Here is a 24,420-nt window from a genome sequence, read left to right as displayed (position 1 = left end):
CACATACATGCTTACTTTGGATGGCTGATTGGGTAGGGTGTGGGTAGAACCAACACCTTCTATAGCAGAAAGCCTCTGCGTGAAGCTTTGATGTCACTGAAGTCATCCATCAATGAACAATTTTACATTTTCTTCTTTCAGTTCAAAAATTTGAATTTAGTAGATATGGTTTGCTTCCACCATAGAAAATTCATGTTCTGCTGAACATCTTTCCAGTCATAGACCAGGGTAGACACGATGCAGATCCATCCACATTAGTAGAATTTATTGAAAACCAAAGTTCCGGAGTTCGTGGCAAGTCAGCAGCAACCAACATCAAGCGAAGATCTCAGTGATTAGAGATGAAAGTCCTCGGAAGCTAGTAAAGTTGACATCTTAGACCACAAGATAACTGGACGTCTAGATCGACGTAGATCGATACCTTCACCAATAATCCATCCAGGGTTTCATCATCCAGAGCAGGCAGATAGTTACCAGATCGGTGCTGTAAAATTTGTAAAAAGCTATTAGACTTTCATTTATAGAACTTTTGTGAAAAAATCATTTTCACCGAACCAGCCGGGAAATAAAGAGCAAGAGTTATTCAAGTTATGACATGACTGTTTTAGTTTAACGACCTCAACGGATCGTTTTGAGCTAACAAACAAGAAGTTATCAGAGCTAAAATGCAGAGATAAAAAAGAGCGATCGTGACAATGTACTGCCGGTATTTAAAGGGGAAACTCCTGGCCGCATGTTTCTAAACAAGCCAATCGGCTTCAAGGTCATTTCATTTACATATGGTCGCAGGCTGGCAACATCACGATCGGCCTTGGTCATTGCCATACGACCACTGCTGCAGACGAAAAACAAAAAAGTAAACATTTATGTATTTATGCGATGACGATTTTAGACTTTTCCACCGGGGCCCATGAATATGTTGCTCGTTGCAGGGCGATGAACTGCACAATGGAACTTGCAAATATTTGGTCAATTCCTGTTTTTTGAACATGTTGCGCTACAAATAAACATTGAAATATTAATGATGTTTTTATTTATTTTACTTTATTGAACCATAAAATAAGCATAACAAACTTTTGCATGTTGATAGTAGAATTTTAACTAATATTAAAAAATTTAAGAAAAATGTTTGATTTTTCATCAATTTCCATACACATAAGTGCAATGCATGACCTGAAGATATCAACTGATTTTAAAATTTTTTTACCTCATTTTTCTTATTAAAAGAGGCAACTTTTCCACACTATAACGATTTGAAAATAAAAACTTTTTTTCAGCCCACCCTAATGTATATAGTTCTCATTATTTAAATTCTTCAGTAATTATTTTCACCAATAGATGGCAATGCATTTGTTTTGGATGGGGGGGGAGGGATATTATGAAAAAAATTATTTTTACATGCCACACTATAAAAGTTTTATGAAAGTTCTTTTACAAAACTTGACAAATGCAACAAATGGGCTGATCGGTATATTCGCTCGAGTATTCAATGTACTCATTGGTTGCATTTGTCAAGATTAGTGTAATACAAGCCTTAATCATCACTGATCAAAACTGGGGAAGGGGGAGAGAATAGTCCAAAATTGGTCCGTGTGGGAAATTTCTTAGTGTTGTAGAAAATTTTTAGATTTCATCAAACAAAAGGATAATTTGAAAGTTTTTTTTAATGTAGTGCAATGCTTTCACTTTTCTATATTGGCTGCATATTTTCATCATTAGATAGTAAGTAGCACATTCGTTTTTAATGTGTGAGAAAAATTTGCTGAAAAGGGAAAACTAAGCAATGTTTTTCAGGCATTTGAAATATTGATTCGGGCATGCATTTTTGTAAAGTTACATGCCCATTCGGGCATTTAAATTTCTTTAGGTTTGTCCAGCCCTGTCATAGACCTCACACCCCCTCCACGAATTACTCTTTGGGAACCAGTGCTGCAACATGACTTTTTATAACCAGTCATTTACATAAAAGCCTGTATGAATCAAACTTTAATGTTTTGCTACTGTTTACATGCTTCATTCAGTTTTATGGTCTGTTTTGATACTCTCCTAATTCTTCTGGGTTTTTAAAAAGTCTGATCTATATTAAAATCGCTGCAAATGGAATTATAAAGAAAAGAAAAAAAAAGTAACTTATTATAGGGATCAGTAACCAAACATAATGAAACATAATGGGTGAGTAACTTAATAACTTTCAAAAACTCTGATATGGGCTTCAAGTTTCTGTTATTTTGTCTTCCTGTATATTTTATCAAGTCTATTAAATTTTTTTTTCATTTAGTCTTTAGGATTTCATCCAATTAAGTATATTTTTTGAGAGCAACTCAAAATATCTTCATAATTTGAATTTTGATACTTTTGTTGTGAGAATTTGTGAAATAAAATTTATTGGGGTCACAATAGACTGGTTGCTAACCATTTTTTTAATGGTTAATTAATCATATCAACCCTGTTGTGGTGTGATGTAGAATAAGTTCAGTACTTTAATGATGCTGCATATGTTAAAATCTTATTATGACTTTATTATGTTGCTATTCCTTTTCAAAATCCAAGCTTAATTTTCCCAGCAAAATAAAACCTAATGTTGTACTCAGGGTTGTCATGATTTAAATCAGTTGATTTTAATCAACTGATTTAAATCATGATTTGAATCAACTGATTTTTTTTTTAAAAATCACTGATTTAAATAAAATTTTTTTCTGATATGAAAAATTATCTGTTATAATTGAATAAAATTATTTATGCAGCTCTAAACTGATTTAAATTTTTATTAAATTATTTTAAATATATTTTCAAATATTTTTATAATACAACATATATATTAATATGTATATCAAATATCAGACATACCATAGTCATATCAATTTACAATGATGAAGTTAAAGGATGTAAAATTGACTTAGAAAATCAAATTACATGGCAATGGATGGATATACATAATGAATAAATTCTATCAATGTTGATGCTATTGACACATCAGGCACATGCTGGAAATTATTTAGCAAATGTGGTTTTTAGTTCAGTGAAGTCAACAGAAGAGAAAACTTCTAATGTAACATATCAAGTTTTGCTATAAAATATCAAGTTTTGTTATAAAGTTTTGTTACTGCAAGTATGGTTTCTTCCATTTTCTCTGGATAAAAAGCCTGGCTTTCTGGGACTTACATATTGGTGCAGTGCCCACATTTTAAACTTGTTAGCCGACGATTTGGTTAAAACTGATGTTACAAGTATATTTAGGTACTTCAACAATCATTTCTAAAAGCATGGTATCATATGTAAGGTAGAAGTGCATTGGTCTTCCTGCAGAGGTATGATGGAATACTTATTGTGATTCTCTTGAATCTTATGTTAAAAATTCGTCAGTTGTTACCAAAGTTTGTGAAGACCACAGATCTCAGTAACATCTCTAGTGAAATCTTAAATATTGATTCAAAAAGAAATTTCAAGGACATAATTGCAATTCTGAAGCCAATAGCTAAAATTAACGATTTTGTACAAAGGAACACACACAACTGCTCCATAGCTGAATGTGTATTGGCATGGTAAAAGCTGCAATTGAAGATAAAAGAAGCATCAACATCAAACAATAAAAAGGTTTTGTCATCAGAGTATAAAAATAGATATGAACAATCATTAACAGATGCACACTTTGATGCATTTATTCTAAGCTCACAATGTTAACTTCTAATAGGGAATTAATGTCACAAAAGAAGAGAGAAATAAGAGTCTTGAATTAATCAAACAAAAATGTGACTCTGGTTTTTGGAAAAGTTGGAACCATTTTCATGCTAAAAAAATTTTTTTTCACCCTAAGGTTGTTGATACAATGTCTGATTTTCAGTGGCGGAAAAGTGTTTTGGGTAAAGATACAATTACGGAGAGCGATATGTAATTTGTAAACACACTAACTACAGCCAAATCATTGATGCCTGTGTTGAAAGGATTTTTTCAAGGTGCAGTTCATTCCAAATAGCGAAACAGATTAAGAGTAGACAAAGCATTCAAACTAGTGTTTCTAATGAAACAAATGAACAATTATTCATAACGTTTGCCCCAAAGGGTAAAATTATTTAATACTTGATGTAAGATATCTATTCGAGAAGTGTTTGCCTCCGTTTTCTTAATAAAATGTTCTGAAATATTTCACAAGTATGGTTCTTTATCTTTAGTTTGAAAATATTTTTTAAATAGTCATTATTTTTGTAAGTTCAAATTTCTTTAATTTTATATTCTTTAAAGAAAGCATAGATTAATGACTAGTGTGTAAGTAATATATATATTATATATTTTGTTTAAAAAAATCAAAAAAATCATGATTTAAATCAAATAAATCGATTTTTTTTTTAAAAATCAAAAAAATCAACAACCCTGGTTGTACTGCATGCAACTCTTGCGGTTGCTTTTGTGCTTAGCACATTTTTTTTACTGAGGACCATGAAACTAGACCTGTTTTCTATTATCATTCTCATAAGACATTATTTGTTAGATTTCAAGAAAATAGGACAGTCTGTCAATTGTGCAGTCCTTCCAGCAATAAAATAGACTTCAAAATACCATCTGTTAATTTTATGATTATAATTTGGGCAATAGCTATGTCTAAGCCAGAGGTGGATCAATGCTATATTGATTTCAGCATTCTGATTTATTCTTAGGCATACATTTTTTATTTGTGGTGAATTTTTTTTTTTACTTCCTCAAACCTGTAGCGAAAATAAAAAAATGGTTTCTAAGCCAGTGATTTTTTGCCAGTGATTGATCACTTTGCAATTCAATCACTTATGCAAACTGTTTTTATTGTGATTTTTACCATTTTCTATGATTTTGACTCGTTTTTCTCACTTGATATAATGCATTTAATGTTCTATATTTTATTTCACATGATATAAACTCTCATACTGTTATTTAAAGCGTATTTAATTATGTATGGTTTGTAGTTCTAGATAAAAGAAAGGATAAATCAGATTTCTCATGGATCAAAACAGTTGTTCGTACTGGGACTCTGCAAGACAAAATTTCTGCTCATATTCTACTTGTTCAAGATTGTCCAGTTCATAACATGAACAGCATTAAGTCCTTGATAGGGATGGTGAATACAAAAGGAAAAAGGGAATGTCTTATGGCCATGGGTAAGACTTTTTCTCCCTTGCATATATTTTATTTTGTAAACCAGGCATGTAGTAGAGCATTTTCTTTATTAACTTTATATTTTTATGCTAATACAATGAATGAATGAATGCCAGAACTTTGCCACTGGACTTATCCCGTTGCCAAGATCTCTTCCAGCCCAAGTTCGTGGCAGAGTCTGGAACACTTTATTTTGTGTCAAAAAAAAAAACACATACAAACTTTTTTACAACATATTTTCCCTGGACAATTAGGTACTGTTGCGATTAACAAATTTTATGGTGATTATAGACGAGATGGGATTAGGAGTTGGAGAAGTTTCTGGGTTTAGTTAAGATGAATGTACACATATTAGGATGGAGGTATGTTTTAAAAGCAATTGTGCACCCCCCTCCCCCATGCCATCTCATCTGTTATCTTACACTTGCCATATTATATACACAGGATACAAAAAAAAAAAGAAATGAGAATCTTATTGTGAAATAATATATATATATATCCAGCGGAGCGAGTCATTTCGCTTAACACCTTATTGGTGAGCAAATGGGTTTGATAACTTGCGACTAGAAGACAGCATCAGTTTTATTGGGTTGAGTTCACTCGGTCCGGCGGATTTAATGAAAATATACAAAATAGAAGTATTGTGTGGGGGAATATATACAATTAGGGAGCACCCATGGCATCTCGCTTAGCACCTTATTCTGTGAGCAACATGAATACGACAATATTTATGCTAATACAGTATACTCCACTTAATGTGCTCACATTGGGACTCTAAGGAAGGGATTTTGGATAACAATAACTACATGATAACTATATCTCAAATAAATCCAGAAGCAAATAAGATCACACAGGAATCTTGTTTCATGGGGGAAAAATAGGAAAGCTCTGTTTTTTTACACAACTAGTTGCAAATATTTGATCATGCTGTTATATTCCTCTGATTTGTTTCACTTTTTACCATCATACTATTCTGTTATCATATTCCATGCAACTTGTAATACTGTATACTCCCAAATCAGTATTTTATATGCCTTATATGCCAGGATCGGGCATGTAGTTGAAACCAAGTACATGCCGATTGAAATTTTTATGTGGACATATTGGGCAATATATTTGTAACGCTCTGACAAATATAGAAAGCCGATTCTGAACGAAGTAAGGGAATTTCTGTCCAAAATATAGGGAGGAGGGGTGTAGACCTTCTGTCTTTTACATAGTCTTGCAGGTTGATAAGAATAACTTATAAGAGAAAAATAAGCCTAATTTAATCTTAGCTTTGAAATGTGTGCTCACCGAGATGAAAAAAAAACAACTTTTTCATGAAAAAAATTAATTACACAAACCAACCTGTAAACACAGTCTTCTCCATGACCTTTGTTTCTGTGTTTAATAAATCCTAATTTAATAACATAATAATCTTTTTTTATTTAAGTGATCACGTTCAGATTTCATAAAATAACTAGATTTATGATCTTAAAACAATTCTCTCTATTTGTAATTGCTTTTATAGGCAGTAGGCTATATTATATTTTATACAAATACAACACCACAACAGGCAAAATGCCCAGCGAGGTGGCTGAGAAACAGATGTCCATAACAAATATGGATGTCATATATTTCAAAAATAAAGCAACCCAATTAAAAATGTAATTAGAAACATTATAAACAATATATACACATGATAAAATATTATACAAAGCCCATAAAGAATACTTATGGTTGTCTGATTCTAAGTATGGATAGCTTCTCGATTTACCCCAACATGTTTATCGTATTTCTTTTTAAACGTGTCAATTGTGTTACAATTTACTACCTCCGGGGTAAGCTATTCCATTTATCAACAACCCTATTAGAGGAAAAATTCCCTGCAACACCATAGCCTTGCATTGGCCTTCACCAATCGATACTGGTGTCCCCTTGTAAAAGCAATCGATTGGCGGTGTACTAAAAGTTCATGGTCCATCCTATCTATCCCATTGAAAATTTTGAACACTTCGATCATATCTTCTCGACACCTGCGTTCATCCAATGTAAACATATTCTAAAAATGAAGTCTCTCTTCATAACTCAAGCCCTGTGTGCCAATAAGGACACACGTAGCTCTTCTCTGCACCCCTTCAACCAAGTCTATGTCCCTCTGTAGGTATGGTCTCCAAAACCTTACAGCATACTCCAGTCCAGGACGAACTAAGCCTCGAAAAAGCGGAAGAATGACTTTAGGAGAACGCAAAGAGATCTTTTTGAAAATGAGACCAAGCATTCTATTCACTCTTTTGACCGCCGCTGAACAATGTTCAGAAAACCTAAGTCGCTCGTCAATGAGAATTCCCAAATCGGTGACCCTAGTTGCATCCGGGATAGTGACACCATTCAACTCGTAAGAGAACCGTAGGTTGTTCTAACCAAAATGAGCGACCATGCACTTATCAACGCTAAACGTCATGCTCCATTAATTTGCCCATGCTGCAATCCTGTTTAAGTTGGTCTGGAGCAACTCCCTATTGCTTTCATTCCTGATTACCCCCATTAGCTTCACATCATCTGCGAGTTTGCTAGTAATCTCATCGATAAACTGATCAAGTTTATCGATAAAAAGTGAAAAAAGTATGGGGCCAAGGACACTTCCTTGAGGAACGCCACTTGTGACGTCTGTCCAACCAGAGAATTCCCCGTTCACCATAACTCATTGCGACCTATCTCTTAACCACTATTCTATCCAATTCAGCAAGTTGCCCCCAATTCAAATCTCGTGTAAACGCTTCAAGAGTTTACCATGTTGGACCCGATCGAATGCCTTCTGGAAATCAAGGTAAACAACGTCGACATTTTTGCTCTTCCCCCAAAGCCTTAGTCACGTGATCATAGAAGCAAAGGAGGTTAGTTACACGTGACTTCCCCTTCCTGAACCTATGCTGATTATCCGACAATACATTATTCTCGTCTATCCACTTCACAAACTGCCATTTGATGACAATTTCCAAAATTTTCGAGAGGGAGCTCGTCAATTTCACTGGACGATAATTGGACACAGCTTCTCTACTACCCTTCTTAAATATCGGAACACCATTAGCAAGTTTCATATCCCTTGGGATGATACCCTCATCAACACTACTCCTGTATATCTGTGCGACTGGCCCTAACAATTCATTAGTACATTCCCTGAGGACCCTGGGATAGATATCATCTGGTCCTGGTTCTTTGCTTGCACATATATTTCATAGAAGATTTAGGACCTCCACATCTTGAGCTTGAATATCGTTGACGATTGTATTATCCAACACAACATCCATATATTGAATATCATTAGCTCCATTAAAAACCAATGCAAAAAAGTCATTGAAAGCACTACACATACCTACATTGCTGTCTAACTTAGACCCTCCTATCGAGAGGGGGGTGCAACTGTCCCCTTACATCAATTATTGACATATCTAAAAAATGATTTCAGATCAGAGCCAATGTTATCTGCCAACCTAGATTCAACTTCTTTTTTACTACCTCTTATCGCTCTTCTTTTATCAGTAAAACAATGATAGGTCACCTCGTCTACTTTTATACTCACTGAATGCTTTTTTGTCAAAATAAAGGTTACGCATGCTGTCTGTGAACCGTAGAGGGTGTGATGTACAAACACGATTTTTCGAACAAAGGGTATGATGTCGTGCAAAACAGAGGACAACTTCGTAGTAAATTCTTCCCATTGATGTACCTCCCTGACTGATTCCAACCGGTCTGAAAACTTCCGCTAACCTTCCTCTCAAAACTTCTAAGTTTGTTTTCTGAAAACAAAACCATTCTTATTTATCAATCTTACCTGAAGAAAAGTTGGCCTATCATCACTGGAAGAAAACTCATCCCCCACCGAAAGACGTTCAATAAGATCCTCAGAAAAACTAAATCCAAAATAGCAGTACCCCAGTGGCTTCTGATACATGCTGATACAAAATTTTTTCGAGCACCAACTTAAGAAAGTTTCTTTCATACTGATCTCTAGATGAAAGGTTCTCCCAATCAGTGCCTGGGTAATTGAAATCCCATAGTATGAGAACCCTCTTACGCTTCTACATGTAGAAAATTTCATCATGACATTTGGCGATGTAGTTTGGATCCCTATTCGGTGGATTGTAACAAACCCCAACAATAAGTTTATGATGTCTTTTGTTTTCAAGCTCAACCCATATAGTTTCAATATCGCCTCTCTTCACATTACACTCTTTAGCCTTCAAACATGATTTTGAACATATATCAACAGTCCACCCCCTTTCCTATCTGATCTATTTCTCAAAAAAGTATCGTATCCTGAGATGTGTGAGAAAGATTCATCCCCATAGTTTGCCCAAGATTCTGTAATGGCTATAAGATCCAGGCTCTGCACGACTATCATAGTTTCCAAAAAATCTCCCTTATTACCCAAGCTCCTGGCATTAATTAGTACACATTTTGATTTGCCCGGTGATTTAGTGTCAGTCGAGAAGCCATCCATTTCAGGTGGGTAATTCCTCGTCAGTACTGTTGTGATTATCATTAAGTAACCCACATTCCCAACTACGTTGTCTGGGAGTAAAAAACCTGACCTAAACCTATCTTAAACCTCCCAGACCACCGTCCTATTCAGATGGATCCCATCCCAACAAAGTCGCCTATTGGTAAATGCAGGAAGCTCCAAGAACGTGATCCTACCTAGTTGATAATAGTAAATCCTGGTACTCTGACAGAGACTAATTAATATTCACTCCTATTTGATTCGTTCCCACCTGCAAGGGCAACTATCGGTGATGAAAAACGTCTCAAACGTTGCTAATTCCCCCCCCCCCCCAGGAAGACAAAAGATCTCAAAATCCCGAAAATTCCTATACACTCTGTTCCCTAATTCCTTAACCATAGAATAGGTGATGATTAAACCCCTATCACTATCTCCCACTCTATTTCATCCATGACCACCCATTCACCCTCTCAACTTCATAGTTCGTGGAGATTGCTTCTTCATCAACATGTGGCTTGATGACAAGTGCTTCCATTATAACTGGGACGCTTATAAACAATCCCTACATTTCTAGCTACATTGTAGAAATTTAGCGCATTGTGATTGGCTGAAATGAGTGATGAATCATTACATCACTCCTGGTAAAATTTTGGATGGCGACATTTAACAATATATACATTTTAATTGTGCTGGAATCCAACGTCCACGTTTGAGTAATGGTTATAGTACGACACTCACGTACTGCAGGTTGTGTGTTCGATTGGGTCTCAAACTCATCCAAATATTTTTTCCATCTTTGCTGTCATTTATTGATTTACAAAAAAAATTCCACTTTTGTTTCTGATTTAATCAAATACAATTCATGTGTTTCGAGAAGACAATAATAACGGCTCGCGAAGCAAGCGCCCAGCTATCATTTACTGATTCAATAAAAAATGCTTTCACTTTTCGTCAATGAACTTTAAAATTCAGTTTCACAAAAAACTCCTACTCTCGTGACATCTTGCTAGCTTTTTTGCTCGCAGTAACCAATCACTGGCATGCTAATGCTTCCTGTGTTACTAAGAGAGTAGGGATTGTAATTACACGACTGGGCTCTCAAGAAACCTAACTTTTTCCTGTAATGCTTCAACCTCAGGTTCCAATCTTGCCCTATGCAAACACCCGTTATACTTGAAACTAACAGTTACTATCCCCCTAGAACAGGGAAACCTCCCATCGCAAGCTCTACATAACACTAGTCCAGGTCGAGGCATACTAACACTATTGCTAAAACTGGATAATAATACTTCAAAAATAGGAAAATGAGAAACGTTAACAGGAAATTAAAATAGCGTAAAATGCATTACAATGCAAAATATACATAAAAGATTGTACGAAAAAATTAAGTAAAATAGAATGCTCAACACTTAAATTACGAACAAGAATATATGTATATAAAGAATACAACACACCCAAAAAAATTATTTAGCTTCAAAGTACAATTTAAACTTAGCTAACTATCTCTACTCACTAACACAAACAATAGGCCCAAATGGAAAAAACAAAAATTACTGAGAGTACCCGGGAAAAGTATACACTGTTTGCTAACACTAACGTCCAAAAGACCAAATATAAATTATATCAAAGAAGTGGGGAAAACACAAACCTGGCGAAAGTAAAATGAAATGAGAGTGTGAAAAAAAATTAAGTTGATCGAATATATATATACATAATGAAAATTTAAAAAATTGAGAGCAGTAAATAAAACCATTTATCTTGCAAATCCAATAACGTGCAGTCCAAAAGATCTAGTGACAAAATCAAACTAAAGATTAAATTAAACACACAGTCTAGAAAAGTAAAGAAAACACTGTAGAACATGACCCAAAAATAAAAAACCTTACTAAGTAAAAGTCACGACAACGAAGAATAACATGAAATGATGCACCAACGTGACAGATAATCCTTCGGTAATCCCTGGCAACAGTTCTGGATAGAACTGCTGCTATTGGTCGGTGAGCAGAGCGTGATAAAAGCATGTCCGATCCCAACTGTGGCGAAGACGAGAATGAAGCCATTTCGTTGGGCATTTTGCCTGTTGTGTCCTTTGTATATTTGTATTTATTATATTCAATAAATGAGTATATGTTAGCATGATTACTAATGACACTGATTTTTTAACAACTGTGACAGTTAGTTCTTTACCCATTGTGAATACATTATAATGTTTGGACAGGAGTTTTTCGGGAATAGGAAAATGTGAAAAATCCTTGATAACAGATGGAATTCCTGCTCATCACAACTGCACTAGTATTTTGTTGCATTATATTGTGAGCACTTCAAATCAAATCCATGATGATATATGTTTGGTATTTAAAATTACTTTGTAAATTTCCAATTTCATCAAGTTATTGATGTTTGAAGCGAGTCTCTCTCTCTAACTAATGTTGTGATGTAACAATATGCTATAATCAAACTTTTATAACTTTTCTGTCTCTTAATTTTTTATAATTTTCTGCAATTGAAGATAAGTAATATCAATAATAGCAGTTGAATCAATTTCTATAAGCACTTTGAGGTATCAAGGATAGACCTAACACTACTATTGATTAACTTATGTAATTTTTTTCCATTATATTTCAGAGAGCTTGAGAGATTTGTTCCTCTCTGATTTGCTGCCGGAAGAAAGAAAATTGAAGTCATTTATTGAAGTGAGTAATGTAATTAAACAGGAAAATTTTTTTAATAATTACTACTAAACCAATTTTTTAAAAATTAATTACTAGAATAAATATTTGTTTCGAAATAATATTCAAATGCAGTCCCCCCTCATATTCACGGTTTCCGTGTTTTCAGTTTTTTTCTTTTATTGGAATTTTTCTTTTGCAACACTCAACAATTGTCATTCACATGTTTTGTTTACAAAATTTGAGTTGTGTGTGTTTAGGATGGCTCATTTTTCTAAAGCTACTGATAATGCTTCTAAAGACAAAAAAAGTGAGAACTTTACAATTAAAATTGGATATATTGACTATGCTTGGCAATAGTAAGTCAATTGCTGCTGTGGCCCACCATTATGGAATCAATGAATCTGTGGTGAGATATATCAAGAAAATGGACTTCGAAATTCGATCAGCCATGGCTGTATCTGTAACAGTGAAAACTTCATATCACCTATGGAATCCATGTATTTCTCATACAGAAAATGCTGGGGTTTTTTTTGTAGGGACAAGACTACTACAAAAATGGTATTTCAATTGATTGTAATATTATAACAAAAACGGCAAAAAAATTTACTCTTCTATAAAGGAAAGGGCTGAATGAATGCCAGAACATTGCCGCTGGACTTATCCCATTGCCGAGATCTCTTCCAGCCCAGCTTCGTGGCAGAGTCTGGAACACTTTATTTTGTGTCAAAAAAAAAGAAAAAAAAAAACATACAAACTTTTACTACATATTTTCCCCGGACAATTGGGTACTGTCGCGATTAACAAATTTTATGGTGATTATAGACGAGATGGGATTAGGAGTTGGAGAAGTTTCGGGGTTTAGTTAAAATTAATGTACACATATTAGGATGGAGGTATGTTTTAAAAGCAATTGAGCACCCCCTCCCCCATGCCATCTCATCTGTTATCTTACACTTGCCATATTATATACACAGGATACAAAAAAAAAAAGAAATGAGAATCTTATTGTGAAATAATATATATATATATATATATCCATCGGAGTGAGTCATCTCGCTTAACACCTTATTGGTGAGTAAATGGGTTTGATAACTTAAAGAAAAGGGCTAGTGAAATGTCTATTTCATCAGAATTTTATGCAAGCAAAGGTTTGTTTCATAGGTTTTTAAAAAACGATTCATATTATGCAATGTAAAAACCACTGGCGATCAAGCCTCTGCCAATCAGGAGGCAGCTAGAAAATTTCCAAAAATTTTGTAGAAAACTATTGAAGAGAAGGGTTATGCACCTCAGCAGGTGTTTAACGCTGACGAAACTGAGCTATTTTGGAAGAAAATGCGCAAAGAACATTTATTATCTAAGAAAAAAAGCAAGCTCCTGGTTTTAAAGCAAGTAAAGGCAGACTTACTATGTTGTTTTGTGCAAATGTGTGTGGGTACATGATAAAGCCCACCATCATTTTCAAATCTGAATTCGCAAGCACTGAAGGGAAAGGATAAGTCAAATCTCCTACAGTATTTTGGATGAACAGTAAAAAGACCAGACCAGGAGGTATCTTGAAAGTGAAGACATGCCATTCAAATTTCTTTTGATACTGGGTAATGCTCCTGGACATGCATATGCCAATGAGTTCAAAGCTGATGGTGTGGAAGTCCTTTATATGCCTCGTAATACCGCCTTGATCGGGGGTAATGTGAGAATTCAAGGCTCACTATACACGTCACTCAATAAAGATGATTGTGCGTGCAATAGAACAAGATACAAATGCAGAAAATGTCTTGAAGGTACGGAAGAATTACATTATTGTCAATGCCATCACTAAAGCCGTGGCAGCTCTTAAGGGGTTGTTCAAGTATTACGTAAGCAAATTTTTAGCCATTTTTGACTCCCTCCCCCTTGTCAGCAAAAGTCAGCAAAACGCTGACCCCCCCCCCCCCCATCGATGATGACGTAATACTTGAATGGCCCCTAAGAGAAAAACAGCCAACTTGGGTTGGATAAACCTTTGCCCACAATGTTGCCTCCAGGACACAACCATTTCTACAGAACCTACTGAAGAGATTGTAAAAAGCATTGTCATGTTAGCAAAACAGGTGAGCAGAAGGGATAAATGATATGTACATAGAAGAAGTCAAACAGCTAATTAATAGCAATTCAGAGGCAGTGACCAAGAAGGAATTGACGCTGTTGACTGCTCCTGAAACTGAAGCGGTACCAGATGAAGATCAAGATAAAGAAGTGGACGACAAGTTCACCATGAGTAACATAGCGGAAGGGCTTCCTAAGTTCAAATCAGCAATAAATTATTTTCATGGCAGATCCCTCTATGGTAAGTTCTTCAGAGGAACTTACGTAGAGGAAGCCTTATCAAGATACTCTGATATGCAGAAGAAAAAACGGCAAACAGAACAATGTTTTTTCTGGAAAACAAAACATATTTATCATCCAGAGGCTGTGATGCCTGTACGGATGATTGAAAATTTACATGATAATTAATGAATAAAATATATAAAACATACGACATGAACAGAAACATAAAACAAAAAAAAATTACAATATTTTTAATACTTATATTAGTACAAATGTGTTTTTTTTTTCAAGTGAATAATTATGTATCAAATGTTATAACCAATAACATAAATTCCTATACTTTGTAATTAGAATCTGAAACATTTTAAAATTATAATAAAATTGGCTTGTGATTACCATGTTTAAGGGTATGCTATTCTTTTTGCCTTATATAAGTGTTTGCCACCAGTATAAATATTTTATGTAGCTTGCCTCGGACGGATCACACTTATCCCATACGCACAACTGAAGTGGACCATGTATGTGGGTCATTCTCATGAAATAGGGCAGAAAATTAAAAAAGTTCTGAAACAAAATCAACTGAAAAATAAAAAATTCTTAGGGACACTACTTTAGCTGCTAATAAATGATATATAATCAGCAAAAAAGTTTGTCAAAAATGCATGAGATGAAAAAATGTATTTAATTTCAACTGAAATATGATAGGCAAATCCAACAAGGCATTTTGCCTATTTCAGCGCATAACTCGATATTTATGCTCGATACTCGGATCATGTTCGATATATTTTGGCATAGCACAGACACTCTGAATAATGTTTTTTATAAATTGCAATTTTATTTATTTTTTTATTTCTGTTCTCTCTTTTTTTTCATCAATTTTATGGTGATAGCCGATTTCCAATTTGCCTCTGTTTTGCAAGCACACAAGTTGTATTCTCAAAGCAAGGTCTTTAAATCAGCGCTTCTCAACTAGTGTTCCGCAGAGCCCCCTCCACGGCCGCTTGAGGAAAAAGTAAAATTGAAAAAATAATTAGAAAAAAAACTTTTTGAGAAAAAAAATGTTGAAATTTATCAAAAACTGATGCAGATGACTTTTCCGAGGCTCAATTTTTAAGTGGCATTGTTTGAGAAAATAAATCATAACTTTTTCAATTTTCAATATATTCAAGTGAAATTTTCACTAAAGTGTTCACAAAAACATACAAAATATGAATAAAAATAATTCATACACTTACATTTGAAATTTACATGCAAAAAAATTATGTAAACTTTGTTTTTGTGGAATTTTTCTTTAAAAAAAATACAATTTTCCAAACGTATTTCTAGACCAGAGGCACAGCAGTTACCAAAACAACTTTTATTTTAAATTTCTCCTAAATATATGAAGTAAAATACTGGAGAAAAAAAATAATGGTTTTTTGACCGTTAATATGTTTATTCTGGCTCGCAACACAAAATTCAGCGAAATAAGACTGGATCGTTCCTATTTCAAATCATTCAACTAGATACTGAAATGCAACCCATCATCCCGGATTCCAATTATTATTTTTTGTTTATTGCTTTTACCATGCTTGTTGACCATGCAAAATTTCATGTACATATCTCAAAAACTTTTTGAAAAAAAAAAAATGTTTTCTAACCTCACGAATGACGTCTCTTAGGCTAACCCCATTCGAACAATACTATTTGTGAAAATATATCATGACTTTGCAGATTTTCAATACATTCAAATGAAATTTCCACTAAAATGCTCACAAAAAAATGTAGATTATGACTTGGAAAGAAAATTTAAACTTTTGCATTAAAAAATTAGATTGCAAAAAAATCGTTGAAATTCAATTTTTGATTCTTTTTATAATAAAAACACAATGGCTTACCTTTGCTTTGTCATTTACAAAAGCTCTCCTGCTTTTCGCACAGCATATTCAGTGACATTGAACTCTTCAGATTTTTTTCCTTGTTCCCCTTTCTTAAAGCAGGGGCCAGAGTTAAAATTTGCAGTTTTCCCCTTGTTGTGATGGTTAAATTGAGTCTTATTTCTAATTAACTTTATCAAAATAATCATATTTGCCTTCAGTTTAATATCTTCATTAAGTGTGCTTTGAGATTCATTTTCTGGTAATTCTTCAAAAACTTTACAAACATTTGATTTTAAAGTGTTGCAAGCAGATTCAACTTTTCTTTTGGCATTGTTTGACTTGCACTGTGGAGCTACCCTATGAAGTTTAATTGGTGACTCTTCTATGTTCTGTAGAGATGAATTTATTTCTTCAAGTGCTTCTTGTTTAGTAATTGACATTTTTCCAAGTTACTTCTCTACATTACTATCACTGTTCATCTCTTCACAGTATTCAGTTTCTTCACCTAATTTATTGTTGTTTATATTCACTTGTCCCTACAGGCATGGCATATTTTTTGCCCTGGAATTAATTTTGTACAACCATTTATTTCATTTATACATGAAAAATACAAGTTTACTATCCTTAAACCTTTAGTTATTTTTTTCTCATGACATTTTAAAGGATTAAAGCATGCTTTCGGATATATTTCATACTTTCAGAAAAAAGCTCTATGATGCTTAAACACACAATAGATAAATGTTCAGAACTTGCTTCACTCCTCAATATTGATGTTCGATGGGTCCAATGATGTAATGGGTAACAGCTTTTACACTTTAGCATAACACTTTTTATGACAGTCAGATCCAGTTTTTTTTCCAACACTATAAATTTCAAGTGTCTTTTCTGACATTTTACTTTGAATTCCAAAATGATGATATAAAATATTTAGCTCAAATGGAAATTGTGTTGTCATAAGAAAAATTTGCTAACCCTGGAGTAGGCTACTCTATCGAGCACATTCTGTCTTCAGCAAGATCATAATTGAGACTTGCATCATTTGATGGGGTGCAGTTTAGTTCTAACACTTTTGTTTTAATTTCCTCAATGAAGCACCAGCAGTGACTTTATCATCACCTGCTGGGATGATAAAGTCTTATAATTAAATAAGACACCAGCTGCCCTCTGAAGGACAAAGACCAGTGTGCCATAGTTTATATCTTCACAGAAGCTATTATTTTTTACAATCATCATCACAACAAGAAACATCACATCTAATATATCACCACCAGGCATTGTATAGGTAAAAAGAGGGAAAAACGTTGGGGAGGCTTTTCTCTCTACTTTATTCTTCTTAGAACTAGGAAAGAATGCGTCCCAGAGGACGCGTGAACAAAATTTTGATGCGTCCTTTTCCGAATTTCTGGGTATTTGACATGTTATAACGCGTCAATGCCATCTTTGAGTGTGTGGTGATATCAACATAAATTTATTAGCTAATAACAGAGTTTGTTCATATTACAATAATATTTTATTGTCTTACGGACTAGAACATATTATAACCAATGCCACTAGAAAATCATCAGCTTTGGACCACATTTTTATTAGAACAAAGAAACAAGTATCTACAGTGGGTATTATAAACTCTGATATAATAGATCATCATCTGATCTTTCTTTATCTTGATAATTGTAAAAATAATAATGACAGCCGTAAAGAAATCCACACTTGTTATGGTCATAGTAAATTAAATTTATTATTATGTGATCCACCTTGGGGTGTCTGATAGCCTATCATGCAATGATCCTAACACTGCTTATAAAATCTTTTTTAAACATTTTGAGGATATATGGAAAGAAGCAGAAATAAAAAAAGTTAGAATTAAAAATCACAGCATTCCCAAACAACCCTGGGGGGTGAACTATCTCTGCGGTCCTTAGTAACTACTAGTCCTTAGCAACTAATGGTCGGAGGACCAGAGCTAAGGACTGCTTCAACTACTAGTAGTTGAGAGGAACCACGAACTACCGGTCCTTAAGATCATGTGATATGAAATAGTAGTTAGACGGGGAGAAAATTTTTGGTTTGAGAGTAACGGATGTCTAACCAATCGGAATGCCGTTCCAATCCTACAACTACTACTAATTATTTAACCATCATTTTTCCGCAGCAGTGGTGGCAGCAATTTCATGTTTACCACTGATCGTAAACAAACTTTTTCCCGATGGATTTTTTTTCTCGCCATAAATTTTTGTCATCCATGCTCTTTGAAACATTTTTTTACTCTTATAATCGCTAGCTAATTTAGTTATTTTGTAAAGGTATGAGGACGCAACATTTTTTATATATTTTGTGGACTTTTTTAGAATACTATTCAGTATATAATTAGTAAAAATATTTTTCTTGTCCGAGCTCATCGACCCCACACTTGAAATCTTTCGAAGGACCTGTGCTTTTGGATACTTGAAGGAACGAGTATCTGGGGGGACCCCAGCTGCATAGAACTGGGTCTCATATTAATGGAAACGAGAAAAAAAAGCACAAAAAAGTCATTTTAAATTAAAGTGGGCAGCACCCCACCCGAGGGCCCTGCTGAATATTATTTTTAATATTGAGTGCCATTTAAAGATTAATTTGTTAAATGATTTTTTTATTATACATTTTATTGCTTTCAAATGGCATTGTTGAAACAATGAATGAGCACTTACCTGTTAGTGTAAGCAATAATATTTAAAAAAAATTAAAGTATTAAGCAACTTTAATATCGATGTATATATATTTTTAAAATATTGAAGATGTTTTACCAATCTATGCGTTTCACACTTAGCTTCAAATAAATAACTTCACCTGATAACTCATTTGATCGTATACTTCATTTCAGTTGGTTATTGATAGAAGCATGAATTAAACACTGATATATAAAATAAACACAAATGACAGAACTTGCACACATGATTTGTCATACAAAAACATTTTATTTCAAACATATGTCCATAGAGGGATATCATAATCACAATTTATTTGTTGAATGCTTATTAGAAATTACTATTTCAAGAACAAAAATTCTTCAGGGATTCATTTTTATCTGCATTTTCAAATGTTGATTTACATGAAATTAGAATGAGAGGAAGGAAAAAAACCTTTTATTATGCTTTTCAATCTTCAAACATGATATGCATTTTATTTTGAATTATAACGCAGTCTTTAGTTGTATAAGTACACATAAACTGTGCACAATAGCACTTTGTCGACATTGAGGCGACTTGACAATTTTATGACAGTAGGAACCAAAATGCATCAACAGTGTTTTGCAAGGGAGGCCTGACATTGAACACAGATGCACTTGTTCATGTCTAGATGTATTTACCTAGGGCTTGACAAATCGCAGGAACCAAGTCGCCATGGCACAAAAAAAAATGTACATTGGCACCTAAAATTTTTTATGCATGATCACAAATGTTTTGGAATTTGTGTCTGTGCATCTTCTAACATTGGGAAGGTCATCAAGTGCCGGAAAAATCGAATGTTTTTATTTTGCAGTATTTCTCTTAAAAATGCTTGGCTGACAAGAAATTTTAGTGACGCCTAAAATGTTTTTTTAATTTTTCAAGTCCTGTTTCTACCCTAAAGTTTTGGTCGCAGACACATGAAGCAAAAACTGTTTGGCAGGCAGTTTATTTTTTTTTTCACTCTACTTTTAGCTTCGCTCTAAAACATCCTTAGCAATCTCTTGTAGATCGGGGAACCCTCATTTACATTAAAAGAGATTTTGCAGTGTCACTGTAGTTAAAAGGTATGATATTATTTGTTGTCAAGGATATTGGTTGTTTTATTATTTCCATTCACAAAATTTGCTCATTGGTGAATATAATTATAATTTTTTCAAAGAATTAATATCATAGTTTTTCAGTTAGCAAAAATTCTCAATGGGTTTTTTTTTAATGTCCTCCCTTTCATTTATATAAAGTTAAACCTTGTTATAGCACCAGCCCCGCTTAGCGCCACAAATTTTCAGTGAATTGATATTCCATACATTGACTATAATGTAAAACACCCATTTTAGTGTGAACGTGTTATAATACCAACTATTGTGTGGATTTATACAAAGTCTGTGTCATTTTGCGAGAATTCCCACATTTCCTTTCCCATCATTTTGCTTTTTTTTATATAGGAGTTGAAGATTTATCTTTTCATTCCATTGTTATTATCGGTCTATATAACAGTCTGAGCAAATGATTTAAAGAATAGAGACTGGTGTGTGGTCAAAAGGTTTTAACAGTGCTTTACAAAGTCTATTTATATAAAGAGCCAACCTATGCAAAGAAATGGATTTGTTGATAAGGGAAAGTGTACCACACAAGCATACTGCACCAGTTTGTTCAAGGTTGCCAAGACAAGTTTTTCAGCAGTGCATGTTTTTACTCATACTGGTCAAGTTTGGAGCAGTACAAAAATTCATCTCTTTAAATTTTCCCCCTTTGTTTATTTTGTTTTTGCACATATAAAATGTGCCGCTAAATTTATATACAGAACTGAAATAATTTCAGAGGTAAGACAGTATATTTCTGTTATATAAGTGATATTGAGAAATATTCAAGTGATTGTAGTGTTTACAATTTTATAAATTTTCTCAATTTAAAATTGAATGCATATGAAATAGGTTGTTATTCATGGAGCAACATAAATTAGACACTGAGATATAACATTTCGTAATAAACATGTGAAGTTATGTAATACAGCCTCTCCGAAATGCTACTCTGTGATCCGATATAATGCCAAAATTCTTTGGGACAGATAGTGGCATTAAATTAGGGTTTGACTGTATTTGTTCCACTGGGGTTGTTGATACAAATGAAACCAGTAAAAATGTGGTGATATAATGTTGAAATATGTGTCATTAAATCATGCATGGAAATGTTTTATTTTACATGAAAATAATGAAAACTATATTACTTAAAAAGGCAAATACACAGAATTGAAATTACCTTTGCTTCGTGAAACCTTCACATAACATCGTAGCTAGATACAGCCAAATTCCTAGGGAACAAAATTTTTTGAGTTAGAAAAGTCTCACAAATGTATACACAAATGCATCAGCTGTTTACTAACAACATGGTGAAAAAATAAATGCTTCTTAAAAATTTATAAATTCCATAAAGTCTCAAAATGTTCTATTTTAAACTTCTAAAATATTTGACATGGAAAAAAATAAATTTTTGTCCAATCCAAGATAAAAATTCTGGAAGGTATGTGTGTTTAACCATACACATAAAATCAAGCAATTGTCAGCAAAAAATCATATTTGAACTCAGGGAGGTCGTAACACCAAATACTGAAGTAGTAATAAGTTGCGAACAGTAATCTGCTTCTCTCATGATGATGGCACATATACTTCAACACTAAAAACTTCGCAGAAAAATTCCAACTTTGTTTTTTAGTCCCATTATACGAATTTCATTTTTTTATATATCAACAAAACATGATTCCTTCATGAATATGCTTCATCTCAGAGCGAGTTACAGGGTGCAATTTTTCAAGTTGCATTTGATATTTTTTCTTCCAAAAATTTAACTTTCACTAAGTCTTACAATATTGTTTATTTAAACAGTTCAAGATTGGTAATCAAATCAAGATTTTAATCCTTCAGTGTATGAAATTTACAGAAATTAATACTTAACATTATGGAAATTTACCACGTTTTGTTTTAATTTTAACATTGCTTATCACAAAAAATAATTCAAATTTTTGTCAATTACATGCAATAATTTATTATCAATCAATTATAGCTTATCAGTTTCTTTATGCATTGAAGGTGGGGATTAATCTAAAATACAAATTTGAAATTTCCTTATTTACTACTGATTACATGCATAGTCATCCAAGCAGAATTTTTATCGTATCAATAATATTCAAATTATTTATTTACACGCTCAATTCATTTAGAGACAATTTTTCATTAAAAAAATTTCATTTAGCAAAACACAGAGAATGCAAAACTCTGATATTATAGTAATTACAGATTCATATTTCATTTGCTATGTAATTTTCAATACAATCCAAAATATACATGGGCTATTTGATATTTTTCAGTATTGATTTGTGTGACATTATAGCCATTTATATTTCTAGATAACGCATTTACCAGGCAAAAAAATATTAAGAATATCTTTAAAAATTCTTGCTATATAGTTTGATAGCATTAAAATAATTCTTACCTTAGTATAAACATGCTAGCACTGCGTCGTGGCTTCGCTCGCCGAGGTCAACATACACGTACGTAGACCACTTGGAGAATATAACAATGAATAACTTCACTTCAAAGACATCAACGATATAAAGGAAGTTTTATCATTCATTTCTGTTGAATAAAATTGTTTGATTCATATAAAACAGCATATTTCACTGCTAAATATTAAAGCGCGATCTTGCAACTTTCTCTCTCGGCAACATTTTTTTCGTTTCCAAGATGGCCGCCATGAACTACTGCTTAACGACTGGTGCTCGGCAGTCCTTAGCTTAGAGATAGTATCAAAAAGTCCAACTACTGGCCAGCTGAGGACTAATCGGTGCTCAACTACTTTTTTTCGGCTAAGGACTGCAGAGATAGTTCACCCCCTGGGTTTCTAGCTCAATATTCTCAAGTCTATTAAAAACAAAGACAGGCTTTATAGTAGATTAAAATCCAATCCTTTCAACATTCAATTAAAAGAAAAATATAAAACCTATAGAAATATACTAATATCTACTTTACGAAATGCCAAAAGAAAGTATTTTGAAGATCAATTTTTAAAGTCTAATGGAAATATTTCAGAAACATGGAAAGTAATTAATCAAATTTTAAATAAGAATACCAAACAATCTACTGTGATCCCGAGGCTAAAAATTTTAGGGTCTGTATCAGAATCAAATAATACTCAAGAGATTGCAGAAACACTGAATCATGTATTCTGTAATCATAACACTAATACGCCACCTGCTATTAATAACGAAATTTTTGTAAATTATAATATAACATGTCTCGAATTGTTTGTTCCTGAACCCAACACAGTTATTGTTGATGAAACTAAACAGAATAATATCAAAACTTAGCTCTAAATCTTCCATTGGTTTCAATAAGATAAGTATGCGTATTGTGAGAGAAAATATCAAATTTTTTAAAACTTTTCTGCTATATCTAATAAATGTGATCTTTGAAAGCGGAATTTTTCCAGATCAACTAAAAATTGCTAAAGTAATTCCATTATTCAAAAAGGGTGATCGAGCTGACCCCCTAAACTATCGTTCCATATCAATTTTGCCAATCTTGAGCAAAATCCTTGAAAAAGCGATGTACAATAGAATTTCGAATTTTCTCGAAAACAATTGCTACATATATGAAAAACAATTTATATTTCGTAAAAATATGTCAACTAAAACTGCACTTATATGGTTCATTGACAGTGTGATGCGCTATAGATGATTTTTCATGTTAATCCGTTTCACGTACGGAATATTAGACTTTAAGAAAGCATTTTATTCTGTAAACCATAAAATTTTACTAAAAAAACTCTCTCTCTATAGAATTCGTGGTGTAGCATTAAAGTTGTTTGAGAGTTACCTCTCAAACAGGAAACAATTTGTAAATATCGGAGCATTCAACTCTAGTGTCAACAACGTCACTTGCGGGGTATCTCAGGGATCTTGCCTCGGAACATTTTTTTTTCTGGTCTATGTCAATGATATCTATAAAATATTCAGAAATTGCAGTGTTTATTATGCAGATGAAATGACTCTTCTAAATTCAGGAAAACAAATTCCTCAAATCATAGATGAAATCAACTGATATGAACTTATTAAGCACCTGGCTATCAGTGAATAAGCTACAACTTAATATTTCTAAATCAGTTTGCATACTTTTCAGACCTTGGGAAAAGCCATTGGACACTGTGCAATTGCCAATAAAATTCAATCAGGATGAGTTAAACTTTGCTGATTTGGTTAAATACCTTGG

General features: G+C 33.4%; 1 protein-coding gene across 1 annotated transcript in view; it reads left to right on the top strand.

The window, feature by feature from the left end:
• Noc1 (Nucleolar complex protein 1) overlaps nt 1-24,420 on the top strand; it is a 99,785-nt gene that overhangs the window by 24,829 nt on the left and 50,536 nt on the right. Inside the window, exons 4-5 of the mRNA XM_089236999.1 lie at nt 4,935-5,126; nt 12,236-12,303. Of these exons, the coding sequence (XP_089093125.1) occupies nt 4,935-5,126; nt 12,236-12,303 (260 nt within the window). The remainder of the gene's footprint in view (nt 1-4,934; nt 5,127-12,235; nt 12,304-24,420) is intronic.

This window comes from Pholcus phalangioides, unplaced genomic scaffold (assembly GCF_987345545.1).
Source record: "Pholcus phalangioides strain wild (caught in Gottingen) unplaced genomic scaffold, Ppha-v1.0 ptg000009l_1, whole genome shotgun sequence".
Classification (NCBI taxonomy): Eukaryota; Metazoa; Arthropoda; class Arachnida; order Araneae; family Pholcidae; genus Pholcus; species Pholcus phalangioides.
Note: the sequence above shows the minus strand (reverse complement) of the source record. Positions and strands in the feature narration are given on the sequence as shown.